The sequence below is a fragment of the Rhinatrema bivittatum genome, chromosome 1 (assembly GCF_901001135.1).
Source record: "Rhinatrema bivittatum chromosome 1, aRhiBiv1.1, whole genome shotgun sequence".
Taxonomy (NCBI): Eukaryota; Metazoa; Chordata; class Amphibia; order Gymnophiona; family Rhinatrematidae; genus Rhinatrema; species Rhinatrema bivittatum.
Window position 1 is genome coordinate 779,688,775 of NC_042615.1, and position 16,192 is coordinate 779,704,966.

Genomic DNA, 16,192 nt, shown 5'->3' on the forward strand with positions numbered 1-16,192 from the left:
ATCTGCTCAGAATCCCCAACATCCTTTTCCCCACCCTCCACAGGGTGAAGAGCTCATCAACAGCATCACTCCCAGACTCAGAAGGGGAAGATAAGGTTTGCATCCCATCAGGTCCAGAACAGCAGCAGGAGCTGGCAATGTCTAGGAGTGAAGGAGGAAACAGCCTCCCACGGGGCCAGAAAGAGGAGAAGGAAGTGAGAGCAGCCTCCCATCAGGTCCAATGTAAGAGAAGTCAACCAACTCCCAACCCGGGCTGATAAGGAGGCAGCCATCTGCTGGCCCTGTGACCACCTCCCAGGATCTCACGACACACCTGTGTGCCCAACACATCTATTGAGAACCACTGGTGTAGTGGACCACCTGGGGTGAATTTTCCACTGTATACTAGGGTTGACTAGGCTCCTGTATGGTAGAAACTATGTTGCCAAAGTAATAGGTAGAATGATTAAAATAAAAAGGATAAGAAAAAAAATACATAAACTTGACAATAGCTTCTAAGGAACTATCACTGGATCACCATACTGGGAAAAGCATTGGTAGTTCCAAGCATGTCTATTAATTTACAGGAGACAAAAGATTGACAGAGACCTCATCCACAGGTCCATCAAAGTGAAGATAGTATATCCACGTGGAAAATCACACTAACAGCAAACTCCTCAACAGTATCTAAAGGGAACTGATATTTAGGAAACCAGTCTCCCAATTAGTGTCAAGGAATTTATCTAACTATAATAAAGAAGCAAATTGCCCTGCGCCAGCATCAACGGTATGCAAATTGAGCTCTGCCTCACCTCTCTCCTTCCCTGTATTCTCCAGCTCCACCCTACTCCCCCATGCCACTCCTCTCTCTTTTTGTATGGAAATAGAGTTCTGCCCCTTTCTCTCTCTGTACTCTCCAGCTCCGCCCCTCTCTCCAGCTCTGTCCAATCCACTCTCTACTACATATAGAAACTGAGCTCCGCCCCTCTTACTTGCTGTACTCTCCAGTTCCATTTTTTTTTTTACTGGTTTTAAGTGTCAGCGCAGTAGCGCTGGAAACTTAACTCCATTTCTGACCCTGGAGTTAAGTTTCCAGTGCTGGGCCAACAAACTGCTCTGCATTGGGGAATAATGTTTAATGCCCTCATTTTCATGGGATTTCCATGCAAGGGCGCTAAGTAATATTTATTCCCACTTTAGAACACTCATTTTGTGAGTATAAAACTCCTTGCTGCATTGGCAATTTAAGTTTACGCTCACAAAATGAGTGTTTAAATACGGGCAGTGTGTTGGCCAGAATGCACCTTTTTGTATCAGCTTGTCACAAGCTGATACAAGTGTTTTGTAGGGCAAATTTACATATATCATAATTATTTAAGCTTGTGTTTTATGAGATGGGAGGCCAAGTGAGGGTATTGGTTTGCTTATGGGAATTTGTATGCTTCTCTACCCAGAATCTTACAAAATGAAGAAGTATCTCAACTTTGCAGGCAAATTGGTCGTTATTTGCAGTCATTCTCTAGGTTACATGTACTGTTCACTTGGCATCTCTGATGATTTAATCTCCTTCTCAAGAACCGTCAAATCTCATCGCAGATTTGCTTACTCCCTCGCCGCCGGGAGAGGAAGTGGGCGCGGGATCTCTCCGCGGCTCTCCTCTCCATCCGCTAGGAGCCTTATATCAATTCTTCTTCCTATGGTCAGTCAGATCCGCTCTCACCATGGCTCGATGCCAGAAGCTTTGCGCCTCCGTTTCCGTCTTAGGGCGTACGCGGTTCCTATGGAGATGGGACGTCACTTCCTTCCCGTGCCGATCGCCATAGCGACGGAACGCGGGTGCTGCGGTCTTTGCTCCTGTGCTGCCGTCGCTGCTGCCTCAGCCCCGAGGGCTCCTGCGAAGCGTACAAAATGATGGCGAGTCGGAAGCAGGCACTCCGCTGCCGGGAGCTGCTGGGGAACAAGCCGCGCACAGTGGCCATAGTAAGAACCGGCCGCGCAAGGAGGGGGGCAGCTCGACCTCGGGATGTATCTGGGGTCTGGGAGACAGAGGCTCAGGGTGTCAGTGGGGAGCTCTCGTTGCCCCAGAGTGTGAGATTCAGGCTCAAGGTGTCTCTGGAAGCTCTCATTGTCCTGAGCTGTGGCTTTCAGGCTCAAGGTGTCTCTGGAAGCTCTCATTGTCCTGAGCTGTGGCTTTCAGGCTCAAGGTGTCTCTGGAAGCTCTCATTGTCCTGAGCTGTGGCTTTCAGGCTCAAGGTGTCTCTGGAAGCTCTCATTGTCCTGAGCTGTGGCTTTCAGGCTCAAGGTGTCTCTGGAAGCTCTCATTGTCCTGAGCTGTGGCTTTCAGGCTCAAGGTGTCTCTGGAAGCTCTCATTGTCCTGAACTGTGGCTTTCAGGCTCAAGTGTCTTTGGAAGCTCTCATTGTCCTGAGCTGTGGCTTTCAGGCTCAAGTGTCTCTGGAAGCTCTCATTGTCCTGAGCTGTGGCTTTCAGGCTCAAGGTGTCTCTGGAAGCTCTCATTGTCCTGAGCTGTGGCTTTCAGGCTCAAGTGTCTCTGGAAGCTCTCATTGTCCTGAGCTGTGGCTTTCAGGCTCAAGGTGTCTCTGGAAGCTCTCATTGTCCTGAGCTGTGGCTTTCAGGCTCAACTGTCTCTGGAAGCTCTCATTGTCCTGAGCTGTGGCTTTCAGGCTCAAGGTGTCTCTGGAAGCTCTCATTGTCCTGAGCTGTGGCTTTCAGGCTCAAGGTGTCTTTGGAAGCTCTCATTGTCCTGAACTGTGGCTTTCAGGCTCAAGTGTCTTTGGAAGCTCTCATTGTCCTGAGCTGTGGCTTTCAGGCTCAAGGTGTCTTTGGAAGCTCTCATTGTCCTGAGCTGTGGCTTTCAGGCTCAAGGTGTCTCTGGAAGCTCTCATTGTCCTGAGCTGTGGCTTTCAGGCTCAAGGTGTCTCTGGAAGCTCTCATTGTCCTGAGCTGTGGCTTTCAGGCTCAAGTGTCTCTGGAAGCTCTCATTGTCCTGAGCTGTGGCTTTCAGGCTCAAGTGTCTGTGGAAGCTCGGGTCGATACAGTAAGACGCACGGGAGAGCCGGCGAGTGCCCGCTTTCCCGACGTGCGCCCAGGCCACTCTACAGGGCACGCGATTCAGTAAATAAAGATATGCAAATTAGGGCGCTAGGGACACTAGCGCATTCCTAGCGCCTGCTTTTTGACAGAAGCGGCTGCTGTCAGCGGGTTTGACAGCCGACGCTCAATTTTACCTGCCATTGGGCAGGCGTTAATTTCTGAAAGTAAAATGTGCGGCTTCGCTGAACATTTTACTTTCTGTATCATGCGGGAATAACTAATAGGCCCATCAACATGCATTTGCATGTTGCGGGCGCTATTAGTTTCGGGGAGTTGGCTGCGCATTTTCGACGTGCTATTACCCCTTACTGTATAAGGGGTAAAAATAACGCGTCAAAAACCCACGGCCAAACTGGGGCTAAAGGTGCGCTCGGCTGAGCGCACCATGCTGAATCGGCCCGATTGTCCTGGACTATGAGTTTCAGGCTCAGTGAGGTCAAGTTTAAAAAAAAAACATATAATGGATAACTTATCTAATTAATGTTAGCCAGATAAGTTGCCAGGGATATTCAGCAAGATAAACATCCTGTTGACTAGCCTTGTATAAAGTTATCTGAGTAAATCTACCTCAATAACTAAAAAAACCTAAGCGGCCATGTTTGAATATCTCCTGTTAGGTTTTAAAGTTATCCGGATGTGTGAACCCAGAAAACTATAACTTTAATCAACAATATTCAAAGAATATAGCAGGTTAAGCAGTGAACCTGTAGAGAAAAAAAAACAGCCGAGCAGGCTTTGTAGACTGATCCCTCATACCACTCCCAAGTGCAACAAATATTGAGCCTGGTGGGCTGATCTTCCTCCCCCGCAATACATTTAAATTGTTGCAGGTGTATAGGCCCAAAAAGCCTCCTTCCCCTTCCACCTCCTCAAATTGGCATAACTGAATTTCCCTGTACGTACCCGGATCAGTCCAGACGCCTGGCTCATGCATCCCTGCCAGCAGGTGGAGACAGAAAAAACTTGCCTGACCCTGCTACATAAAGCCTAGTGCCACCTGCAGTTCCTCTGTATTTTCTCTGTCTCTGTCACAGGGTGCTCTACCTGCAATTCTGCTGGGGTTTTTTTTACCTTTAACACTTTTCTTTTGAGCCTTCCTCCCTGGAGTTTTTGATTTTTTCTTTGGATTCCTTGTGGATCATATCCTATCCGGTAGAGGCAGATGGGACGGGGGTTGTTACCCTTTTTTTTTAAATTTAATTTTTATTGCATTTCAAAATTACGCTAAAAACAAATATTCTCCAGACTTAACTTGCCATGGAAAGGAAATGGTCAGCGCAATATCAGGGCTGTATTAACAAGGAGAGTTCTACAATAGTGATTTTAAACTGTTTGATTTATTTAGTTCACCTTTTGAAGAAAGAAACTGCACATTATTTCAACACATGCACAAGCTTAAAAGTAAAAACTGTCTATTTCAGTTGAGGCACAACCTATACTTGGTTGTTACCCCATAAAAAATACCGGATACCAAAGTTTATTTAACAGATTTTTGATTCCCCAGTATTGGGTTTGGTTGTTAAAATAAGGGTGAACAATATTGAGGTTGGTGGGTTATTTTGGTATAACTGAATTTAAACCAAAGGCCCATAGAAATAGCACACTCCAATCCTATCAAGCCAACCTTAACCCTCCTGCTTCACCTGGAACCCCCGAAACCCCTTATCCCAACCAGGAGCTTGGATCATTCTCAGTGCATCCAGCATTGCTTTTCAGAGCAATACTAGAAGCACTGGAGCCAGATGATCATTCTGAGATCACGTCCGGGATAAGGGGTTAGCGGGTTACAGGTCAGGCGTGAGGGTTAGATTTGATGGTGAAAACAAGCATATCTTTAATTCTTAGATAAGTACAATATTGATTCCTCAAGCCCCTGATGAAGCAGTATGTGAAACATTGGTTGGTGTTGGGCTTGGGCTGGATATCATAATTATTTTGAATGGACTTGTGCCTTACTATTGAAAGTGCTTTGAAGACGAAAGACATTTTTATATATCAACAAAAACAAAAAAATTAGACTTAGAAGTTTAATGAAAGAAAAGACGGGGTAGCCTATTATTTATAGGAACACTAATACGTTGCTATTGACACCTTATTGAAAACTGAGCTTATAGATTGGGCTGTTATTGTTACACCTTGGTGTATTGAGTTCCTTTTTGACTTATGTTTCACAGTGCATCACAAGCTTACTGTTTTATATGGTAATACATGTTTCCGTTTGTGCAGAGAGCCAAGTTTCCTGCACCCAATTTAGAAGATACTCTACTTTTGCATGAAAGAAAGAAACAATTAGTAATGGACTCATTCAAGACTATGGTAAACCAGAATAAATGGAAAGATGTGGTCAGCCAGTGGGAATTGCTCACTGATCACAAAATTATCCACAACACAACACAGAGAAAGGTCCACGAGGCAATGAAACAGTACAGAATGGGAACTGAGGAGAGAAGACAGAGGTAAGACCTTTCATCCAATTAATTAGTCTAAGAACATTGTTATGTTTTTGTAAGAATGTGAACCCTGGGCTGAAATGAGAGGTGTCTCTGCCCACAGGGAGGAGCCCTGTGAGCCTCACCGACAGCAGGTGTAGTCTCAGTGGTGTGGGACACAGCTAGAAGTAGAGGCTTTATTAGGAAGGAAGGAAAAGGTAATGCCCACAGAGTTGAAGATGTAATAGTACAGTCCTAAGCAATGGGGAATACCTAGAGCAAAGCCACAAGTGAGAAGATCTGGCAGTGACCCACAGAACGGGGTATGCCGGGGATCCCCTCTGACGAGTGTAGACACCTCAGGAATACAGATCCAATAGTGGCCCACGGAACGAGGTATGCCGAAGATATCTGTACAGTAGATGTTGAAGAACTGGTAGAGATGCCGGAACCCGGAAGTGGCTCCCATAGTTGATGTGTCAATACGCTGCAGCGCAGGAAAGCTGAATAGCTTCTACTGAAGAAGGTGGTAGTGGCCCGAAGCTTGGGGTACACCGCGGGAAATCCTCAGTACAGTTCGTATAGTAGAAGCCAGTAGAGGTACTCATAATAGATGGTTCCTGGAGAGAGAGAGAGAGACCTGAGAAGCAGGTCTAGTAGTAGTCAGGCAGGTAGGCCCTCCGAGGAGCGGAGAGCCGGGAACGCAGGGGAGCCCCCGAGGAGCGGGTACTCAGAGCGTTAGATGCCAAGACCAAAGTCAGGAACAGGAAGTCCTTGAATGAGATTGATTCAGCAAGACGGAACTCCTTGCTAACTCGAAGAAGGCAAGGACTGGTCAGATTAAATACACTAGCGGATTGACGTCATAGGGAGGGGACGCCCCTGAGGTTCCAGCCATGACGTGTTCAAAGGAGGCCCTTGCACGCGCGCACGTCTAAGTAATTCCGGGTCCAAGATGGCGGTCGGCAGCTCCCACGTTGTCCCAGGAATGCCAGAGAGGTCGGCGGGTATTAGCAGAGACCGCCATTCTTCCCAGACTTGACGGTGCAGGGAAAAAAGAGATGAGCATGAGAGGTTGCAGCCGTCTGCGACCGACAGGTGTGACAAACATAAGAAATTGCCATACTGGGGCAGACTTGAGTGTCCATCAAGCCCAGCATCCTGTTTCCAAGTGGCCAATCCAGGTTACAGCACTTGGCAAGAACCCAAACATTAAATAGATCCCATGCTACTAATGCTAGTAATAGCAGTTCACTGTTAATCAAGTTGATTTAGGCTATTCCCTAAGTCAACTTGATTAATAGCAGTTAATGGACTTCTCCTTCAGGAACTTATCCAAACTTTTTTTAAAACCCAGCTACACTTAACTGCCCTAATCACATCTCCCGGCAATGAATTCCATAGCTTAATTGTGAGTTGAGTGAAAAAGAATTTTCTCCAATTTGTTTTAATTGTGCTACTTTCTAACTTCATGGAGTACCCCCTAGTCCTTCTGTTATCTGAAAGAGTAAATAACCGATTCACATTTACCTGTTCTAGTCCTTATGATTTTATAGACTTCTATCGTATTCCCCCTAAGCAGTCTCTTCTCCAAGATGAACAGCCCTAACCTCTTTAGCCTTTCCTCATAGGGAAGCCATTCCATCTCCTTTATCATTTTGGTCACCCATCTCTGCATCTTCTCCAGTGCAACTATATCTTGTTTGAGATGTGGTGACTAGAATTGCACCCAGTACTCAAGGTGCGATCTCACTATGGAGTGATACAGAGGCATTCTGACATTCTCCATTTTATTCACCATTCCCTTCCTAATAATTTCTAACATGCTGTTTTTTTGTTGACTGCTGCAGCAACCTGAGCCAGCAATTTCAATGTATTATCCACTATGATGTCTTGATCTTTTTCTTGGGTGGTAACTCCTAATATGGAACCTAACATTGTGTAACTACAGCATGGGTTATTTTTCCCTATGTGCATTACCTTGCATTTGTCCACTTTAAATTCCACCTGTCATCTAGATGCCCAATCTTCCAATCTTATAAGGTCCTTTCTGCAATTTATCACAATCCGCATGTGATTTAACTACGCTGAATAATTTTGTGTCATCTGTAAATTTGATCACCTCATTCGTCATATCTCTTTCCAGATCATTTAAAAATATATTGAAAAGCATTAGTCCAAGTACAAATCCCTGAGGCATTCCACTGTTTACCTTTTTTCACTGAGAAAACTGATCATTTAATCCTTCTCTCTGATCCTGTCTTTTAACTAGTTTGCAATCCACGAAAGGACATCGCCTCCTAGCCCATGACTTTTTAGTTTTCTTAGAAGCCTCTCTTGAGGGACTTTGTCAAACACCTGAAAATCCAAATACTCTACATCTCCAACCTCTAAATCACCAACCTAAATCACCAACTCTAAATCTCTAAATACTCTACCCTAAATCACCCTAAATACCCTAAATCACCAAATACTCTACCCTAAATACTAAATACTCTAAATACTCTAAATACTAAATACTCTACATACTCTACCCTAAATACCCTAAATCACCAACTCTAAATCTCTAAATACTCTAAATCACTCTCTCACAACCAACAGCCTCCCCCCAACACACCATCTCATAACCCTGCCTCAACAAAACGCTAGTCTTAATTCATTTGAGCTCACTTCTTCACTGGAGATAGAAAATACTCTCAAGAAACTCAAACCATCCTCCCACCCATCAGACCCATTACCGACAAATCTGCTCATCGCCATACCGAACACCATCTCAAAACCAATTTCTGAAATTATTAACACATCCCTTTCTCAAGGCCTAGTACCTAACCAGTTAAAATTGGCAATCCTCAAACCACTACTAAAAAAACCAAACGCCTCTCCATCGGACCCAGCTAACTTTCGACCAATCGCAAACTTACCTCTCATTGCCAAATTGATGGAGAAAATTGTCAACAAGCAACTGTCAGAATATCTGGAAGATCATAACATTCTGTCCCCGGCTCAGTACGGCTTCCGCAAACTCCTAAACACCGAATCTCTCTTACTATCACTCACGGACACCATCCTCGTTAACCTGGAGAAAAAACAATCCTACCTGCTTGTTCTTCTAGATCTGTCTGCAGCTTTTGACACGGTAAAACACACTATACTTATAGACCAACTAGCCAATATAGGTATCAAAGGCTCAGCTCTCAGATGGTTTCAGTCCTTCTTAAGCAACAGATTCTACAAAGTCAGGATAAACAACAAGGAATCTCATCCAGTCCTTACAGATCTTCACTTTCACCCACCCTCTTCAATATCTACCTCCTCCCTCTCTGCCACCTACTCTCAAACCTCAAGCTTACCCATTACCTCTATGCAGATGACATACAAATCCTTCTCCCGATTACAGAATCCCTTCAAAAAACCATCACCTACTGGAATGACTGCCTTCAGCCAATTAAAGACTTACTCTCGAGCCTCAACTTAGTATTGAATGCCAATAAAACTGAAATGCTCATTATCTCCCATGACCCCCTCACAATCTCATCAAGCCCCTCTCAACCAAATTCAAATAGCATGTTCTCACCTGACGTCAGGGACCTTGGAGCCTGGCTAGACAACCATCTAAACCTAAAAAAGTTTATAAACACAACACAAAGGACTGCTTTTACAAACTGCAAGTCCTCAGAAAGCTAAAACCCCTCCTTTACTTCACTGACTTCCGGCTAGTACTCCAATCCATCATACTATCTAAGCTCGATTATTGCAACTCCCTTCTTCTCGGTCTCCCCACAAATACCATCAAACCCTTACAGATGGTACAGAACGCCACCGCTAGAATCCTCACAAACTCTAACAAAAGAGATCATATCACTCCAATCCTTCGTAACCTACACTGGCTTCCTATTAAACACAGGATCCTCTATAAAGTACTCACAATCGTTCACAAAGCGACATACAAACTTGCTCCTATCATATTAAGCACTCAACTTCAAACTCATACATCTTCCAGACCAATTAGAAGCGCATACAAAGGCACACTGCATGCCCCACAGGTAAAATCATCATTGAGTAAACGAGCACTATCTTCAGCAGGCCTCCACCAATGGAACGCGCTCCCCCCAGATCTAAGACTAGAACCAAGTCATCAGGAGTTCAAAAAAAAGCTAAAAACCTGGCTTTTCCGCCAAGCCTTCCCAGACTCTTAATGCTGCCTAGACGCGATGATAAACCCAAATTATGGGATACCTCACTGAGTTTTACTATTATGATTTTTTTTTCAACTGTACTATGATTTTGAGTTCAAACGTTTCTTGTATTTATACTGTATTTATACTGTATCTACACTATATTATAATATTACTATGTTCAATTGGCATTCTGTTCTATTGTTCCATGTAAAGCCCCTACCCCTTTTTTGGGCATTTCATTGTTTTATGTAAACCGGAGTGATTTGTATTTCTTACAAGAACATCGGTATATAAAAATTAAAAATAAATAAAATAAATCTATTGGTTCACCTTTATCCACGTTTTTTAACCCCTTCAAAAAATGTAGCAGATTTGTGAGGCAAGACCTCCCTTGGGAAGATCCTTGCTGGCTGTGTTCCCTTAAATCATGTCTTTCTATATGTCTGTGATTTTGATCTTTAGAATAGTTCCCACTATTTGCCCAGCACTGAAGTCAGGCTTACCAGTCTATAGTTTCTCCGATCACCCCTGGATCCCTTTTTAAATATCAGGGTTACAATGGCCACCCTCCAGTCTTAGATACAATGGATGATTTTAATGATAGATTACAAATTTGTACTAATAGATCTGAAATTTTATTTTTGAGTTTTTTCAGAACCCTGGAATATGTACCATATGATCCAGGTGATGTGCTACTCTTTTGTTTGTCAATCTGGCCTACTACAGCTTCCAGGTCTAGTTTGAGGACCACCAGTAGCTTTTCTTCCTCTTTGCAACCCCTCTCCTATGGCCTCTCTCTCCCATCCCCAATGGCCTCTCTTTCCCCTCTAGTCTTCCCTTCCTATGATTGGAGTGTTGGGAGCCTGGTGTCTCATCCCTTCTATTCCTGCCATAATGCCATTTCACCAACATCACTCTGTCTTTCCAATTAACCCTGCTGACACCACAATTATTTTTCAGAGGGATAGCCATGTCAGTCTAGTGTAGCAAAAATGACAAGAAGCAAATGGCATCATATACACTAACCAATTTAAAGCTAGATTTTAAAAGGCACTCGCTGATTTTATAAAATACAATTCCCGAGCGCACACGCGTGCTGGCTTTTAATATCCACGTGTGCATGTGCAGGCGGTTGGCCTCTCATGCGCGCAAGGGAGGGGGATTTTAAAAAACAATGTGCGGCGACATAAGTAGGCCTTTTCCAAGTTCCCTCCCAGTCCACTCCAATTTCCTTTTCCCCTCTCCTCCCTGACCCCTATACAAGTTTTACAAGTTATCTGCTCTAAGGAGCCCCCGCTTGGCCCCCAGCCTGCCCAGGCCCTGCCCCTGGCAATTCTGCGCATACCAGGATAAGCGCGTGGCCAGGCCATTTCTAAAATGTGAGCGCGTGTATCTCCCGGTATTTGTGCGCCGGGCTTTGAAAATTCATCCGTTATTGAGGCGTGAGCTTTTGAGCCCACTTTGTCAGATGCATGAAGTGTACCACAAAGAGAAGACATTGAATAAGGCAGGGCAGAGTGTGGAAAGAGAGTATTAATAGGACTATAGTTCAGCCTACTGATAACTGAGGTTAATGTGACAAGACAGGAAGATCTGAGAACAGTTAAGTTCATAGTTTTCTGTAGTGTGGCATGAAGTCGTTGTCTCTGTTCAGATCTAGAGTGATGATGTTAAGTTTTTTGATGAGTTCCAATTCATCAGTTTCTTGCTGGAGAGTCCCTTCGAAGTTCCTCAGAATCAGAATGTCCAAGAATGTTGAAATGTTCTCCTATTGGTTTCTGAATGTTGCCATTTCTAATGTCAGGTTTATGTCCATTTATTCTTTTCCTTAGGGATTGACCTATGTAGACATCAGAGGGGCATTGCTGGTAGGTAATGGCTGAATTACATTGGAAGAAGAGCAGGTGAATGAGCCCCGGATGTGGTATTTGATGTTGTTGGGTCCTGTGATGGTATTGCCTGGGTTAATATATAGACAGAGTTGGCATCTGGGTTTCTGGCAGGGTCTGGTTCCTGAGCTGGTGTCATTGTACAATTTGTGGTTGCTGGTGAGTATCTGTTTGAGTTTGGGGTGCTGTCGGTAAGCCAGGATAGGCTTGCCTCTCATGGCCTGTGAGAAGGTGATATTGTCCAGGATGGGTTATAGATCCTTGATGATATGTTTCAGTGGTTTCAACTGGGAGCTGTAGGTAACAATCAGAGGTGTTTTGTTATTTTCTTTTTTGAGATGATCCTATAGCAGAGTGTTCCTGGGTACTTGTCTGTTTCTGTTGATCTATTTTCTTAGCTCATTGGGTGGGTACTGTAATTCCAAAAAAATGTCTGTTGTAATTTCTCCAAATGGTAGTCCCTCTCTGAGGTTTCAGAACAGATGTGACTGTACCATAGGGCTTGGCTGTAGACCTGGTGTTAAGGGGTGGGTAGAAGCTGGAGGTATATAGATATGTATGGCAGTCAGCGGGTTTCCTGTATAATGTGATTCTTAGGTGTCCATCATGTATTTGGATAGTGATGTCGAGAAAGTAGACTTGTGTGGATTGTTCTAGGCTCAGATTAATGGTGGGATGGAATTTGTTGAATTTGTGGTGAAATTCTTTAAGTGTTTCAAGTCCATGGGTCCAGATGATGAAGATGTAGAGGAGCAGCTTCTGGATGTAGGAGTTGAGGAAATGTTGTTCTAAGTCAGCCATGAAAATGTTGTCGTATTGTGGAGCTATGTGAGTACCCATGGCAAGTGCCGTTGACTTGCAGATACAAGTTCTTTTCAGATATGAAGTCGAAATGTGTGAGGACAAATTGGCAAAATTTGTTAGCCAGGGTAGCTGTGGTGGCATCTGGGATGATATTCCTGATGACTTGTAGTCCATCTTTGTGGGGGATGTTGGTGTAAAGGGCTTCAACATTCATGATTGCCAGATTGGTATTACCTGGGAGGTGGCCATTAGAATGCAGCTTCCTCAGAAAATCTGTGATGTTGCGAAGGTAGCTAGGAGTTCTGGTGGTACAGAGTCTTAGGATAGAGTCCAGACAATCCTACTATGAGGGAGTTGATGCTAGAAACAATGGAGCCTCCAGGGTTCCCTGGTTTGTGTACTTTGGGTACACAAACCCTGCCCTGCATTATTCAGTGTCTTCTCTTTGTTCTGTATCCTTCCCCACCCATCTTTATATATATTTTAACCACTTTCTGTACTACATTTCATGCATCTGAGAAGTGGACTCTGACCTCCAAAGCTCATGCCTCAAGAAATTGGTTAGTCTATAAAATGCCACCTGCCTTTTGTCATGTTCACAATTATTTGTAAAACTCTTAAATTGGCTTATTTTGTGATGCACAGCAAGATCAATGGTAACTGGGCCCATGGGTTTTAAAAAATAATCAAGTACAGACAGATGTCAGGGATCAGCGGGTATGGTCTTGTGCCACCCTGATCATGGAGAAAAGGGAGCTGGAGGTGAGGAGAGAGGCAAGTAGGGAAGAAGTACCTGAATGTAACTAACCTTGAGCTACCAATGAAAATTTGTAAGCTAATTCAAAAAAATGTATATGGAGCTTTGGGTATTTGGTCACTCTGAGCTGTAGTAGTTTTACTGTGTTTGCACTCCATGGGCATCTCCTCTATGCCCCTGCCCACAGCTATTGCCATTGAAGCCAAGAAAATGATTGTGTAAACACAGTAAAACTATTAGAGTTTGCGTGTATTAGCATGGAAGCCAGAAGTGTTTTTCCAGAGGTTTAAGAAAATGCAATTTGTTCTCCTTCCTACAAAGCAATAAAATAAAATGGTTTCCATGTTAGTGTAGCACTCTCCTACTTTGCATTGTAGGTTTAGACACAGAAGGAAGGTCAATATGCTTCACTGCGGGAGGATGGACCGCAGCAACAGCCCTGCCCTGCTGCCCTGCCCCAGGTTAGTCGCAGGCTTCCACGCACAAGGAGCAGACCTGTCTAATAACTCTGGGACCAGGGACCAACACACCCCCTCCCTTCCTGACCACCCCTTCTCCACACGTTCTTATATCCAATTTAAACAAGATACAGTAATGCAAAAGCCCACAAATAATCAGCTGTAAAGGCCACAAACAATAAACAGAAACAATAAAACATGTACCCAAGCTGTGGTCATGGACACCGGGGCTGTGCCCACAAGTCATTTACCACCCACCGTGACAACCAAGCAAGAAAGTGATCTTCACCACCGGCCCCCCCCTGCCTTGATACCAAGCAAGGGGGCCACTATCTGGGCATAACCATGCCCTCCAATTCTGAACAGGAGGACTCCGTCCCATCCTAGACTTGAGGGCCTTGAACATGTTTCTAAAAAGAGAAAAGTTCAAGATGGTTTCTCTGGGCACCTTGATTTCCCTCTTACAAAAAGGGAATTGGCTATGCTTCCTTGATTTGAAGGTCACATTGAGATCTTCCCAAGTCACTGGAAGTATCTCAGATTTGTGATGGGAAAACAGCACTTCCAGTACAGGGTGTGGCTGTTCGGGCTAGCATTGGCCCCACATGTCTTCACAAAATGCTTGGCTGTGGTGGGGGCGCACCTCTACAGGCTGGAAATGCATGTTTTCTCTTATCTGGATGATTGGCTGGTCAAGAGCACATCTCAGGTAGGAGCCATTCGGTCCATGCAGTTGACCTTTTGGGTGCTGGAGTCACTAGGGTTCGTCTTCAACTACCTGAAGTCCTATCTCAGCCCGTCACCTCAGTTGGACTTCATAGGGCTCAGGCAGAAGCCTTCCTGCCATGTTCCAGGGCGGTCACCTTGACGTCCATAGCGGCAGTGATTCAACAGAGCCAACAGTTATCATCTCGGCAATGTTGAGGCTGTTGGGCCACATGGCCACAACCATCCATGTTACTCTCTTGGCATGTTTGCATATGCGCTGAGCCCAGTGACACCAGGCCACGTAGAGCCTCCAGGATCGCATCCAAATCAAACCCATCTCTCCGGCACTCTTTGCCCTGGTGGTGGGTACTCTCAAATTTGGAACAGGGAATATCTGTCCAAACTCCCCCTACCCAAATTGTCCTGACCACGGATGCATCTGCCCTGGGGTGGGAAGCTCATGTAGAGGGGCTCCGCATCCAGGGCCTATGGTCTGCCCAAGAAACGTCAAATCAATTTCCTGGAGCCCTGGGCAATCAGGTACATGGCTGTGGGCTTTCAGAGATCGGCTGTCCAACAAAGTTGTCCTGATACAAACAGACAACCAAGTAACTATGTGGTATATTAACAAGCAGGGCAGCAGGGGGGGGGGTCATACATCCTGTTCAGGAAACTGTTCAGGAAAATGGTTCAGATTTTGTCCTGGGCCTTGTCCCACAGGATGGTGCTCAGGACAATGGAGCTGGCTGGAATGGAGAATGTGATAGCGGACAGACTGAGTCATGCCTTTAGACCCCATGAGTTGTCTCTGGACCAGAGGATAGCAAACCGGATCTTCTGCCTCTGGGGGAACCCAGATGTGGATCTGTTTGCATCCCCCTGCAACAGAAAGATGACTCAGTTCTGCTTCCTGTATAGGACAGCCGGCAAACCAGCCTCGGGCACCTTTGCCCGCCATTGAGGCAAGTGTCTTCTGTACACATATCCTCAGATTTCCTTAGTAGTGAAGACTCTCTTGAAGCTTTGTGAGGTCAGAGGACTATGGTTCTCTTAGCACCTCATTGGCCAAGATAGGTCTGTTTTCCACTCCTTCGGGAGTTGTTCATTTGGAAACTGATCAGTCTGGGGACTTCCTCGGAACTCATCATGCAGGACCAAGGCAGGTTGCGGCAACCCAACCTCCAGGTTCTGTTGTTCACAGCCTGGATGTTAAGAGATTAATTCTTCAACTGCTCAATCTCTCAGAGGATGTGTCTCAAGTCCTGGTGGCTTCCAGAAAGCCTTCCACTAGAAAGTCCTACGGACTGAAGTGGAAGAGGTTTTTCCATGTAGTGTGAGCAGAAGGCCCTGTATCCATTGTCCTGCCCCACACAAAAACTGCTTGATTGCCTTCTATACCTTCCGGAGACTGGCTTGAAAACCAACTCCATTAGAGTTCATCTGAGTGCAATTGGCACATACCACCATGGTGTAGATGGTACGCCCATCTCTGTTCAACCTATAGTTGTACTTTTCATGCGGGGCCTGCTTCAATTGAAGTCTCCCCTATGGCCTCCCGCTGTGTCATGGGACCTCAACGTGGTTGTAGCTCAGCTGATAAAAGCCCCTTTCGAGCCATTGCGCACTTGTGACTTGAAGTACATGACCTGGAAGGACTTATTTTTGGTGGCGGTCACTTCAGTGGGCAGGGTTAGCAAGCTCCAGGCCTTAGTGATTTATCCACCTTACACTAAGCTTTTTCATGACAGGGTGGTCCTACGTATACACCCTAAGTTCCTGCTTAAGGTGGTGACAGAGTGCCATCTTAACCAGGCCATCATCCTGTCAACATTCTTTACCAGGCCCCATTCGCACCAAGGCGAACGAGCACTGCACAG

The 16,192-nt window shown here is 45.2% G+C and overlaps 1 protein-coding gene across 1 annotated transcript in view; it reads left to right on the top strand.

Moving 5' to 3' along the window:
• Nucleotides 1-1,795: 1,795 nt before the first annotated feature.
• CFAP53 (cilia and flagella associated protein 53) overlaps nt 1,796-16,192 on the top strand; it is a 132,207-nt gene continuing 117,810 nt past the window's right edge. Inside the window, exons 1-2 of the mRNA XM_029580124.1 lie at nt 1,796-1,959; nt 5,319-5,548. Of these exons, the coding sequence (XP_029435984.1) occupies nt 1,888-1,959; nt 5,319-5,548 (302 nt within the window). The 5' untranslated portion in view covers nt 1,796-1,887. The remainder of the gene's footprint in view (nt 1,960-5,318; nt 5,549-16,192) is intronic.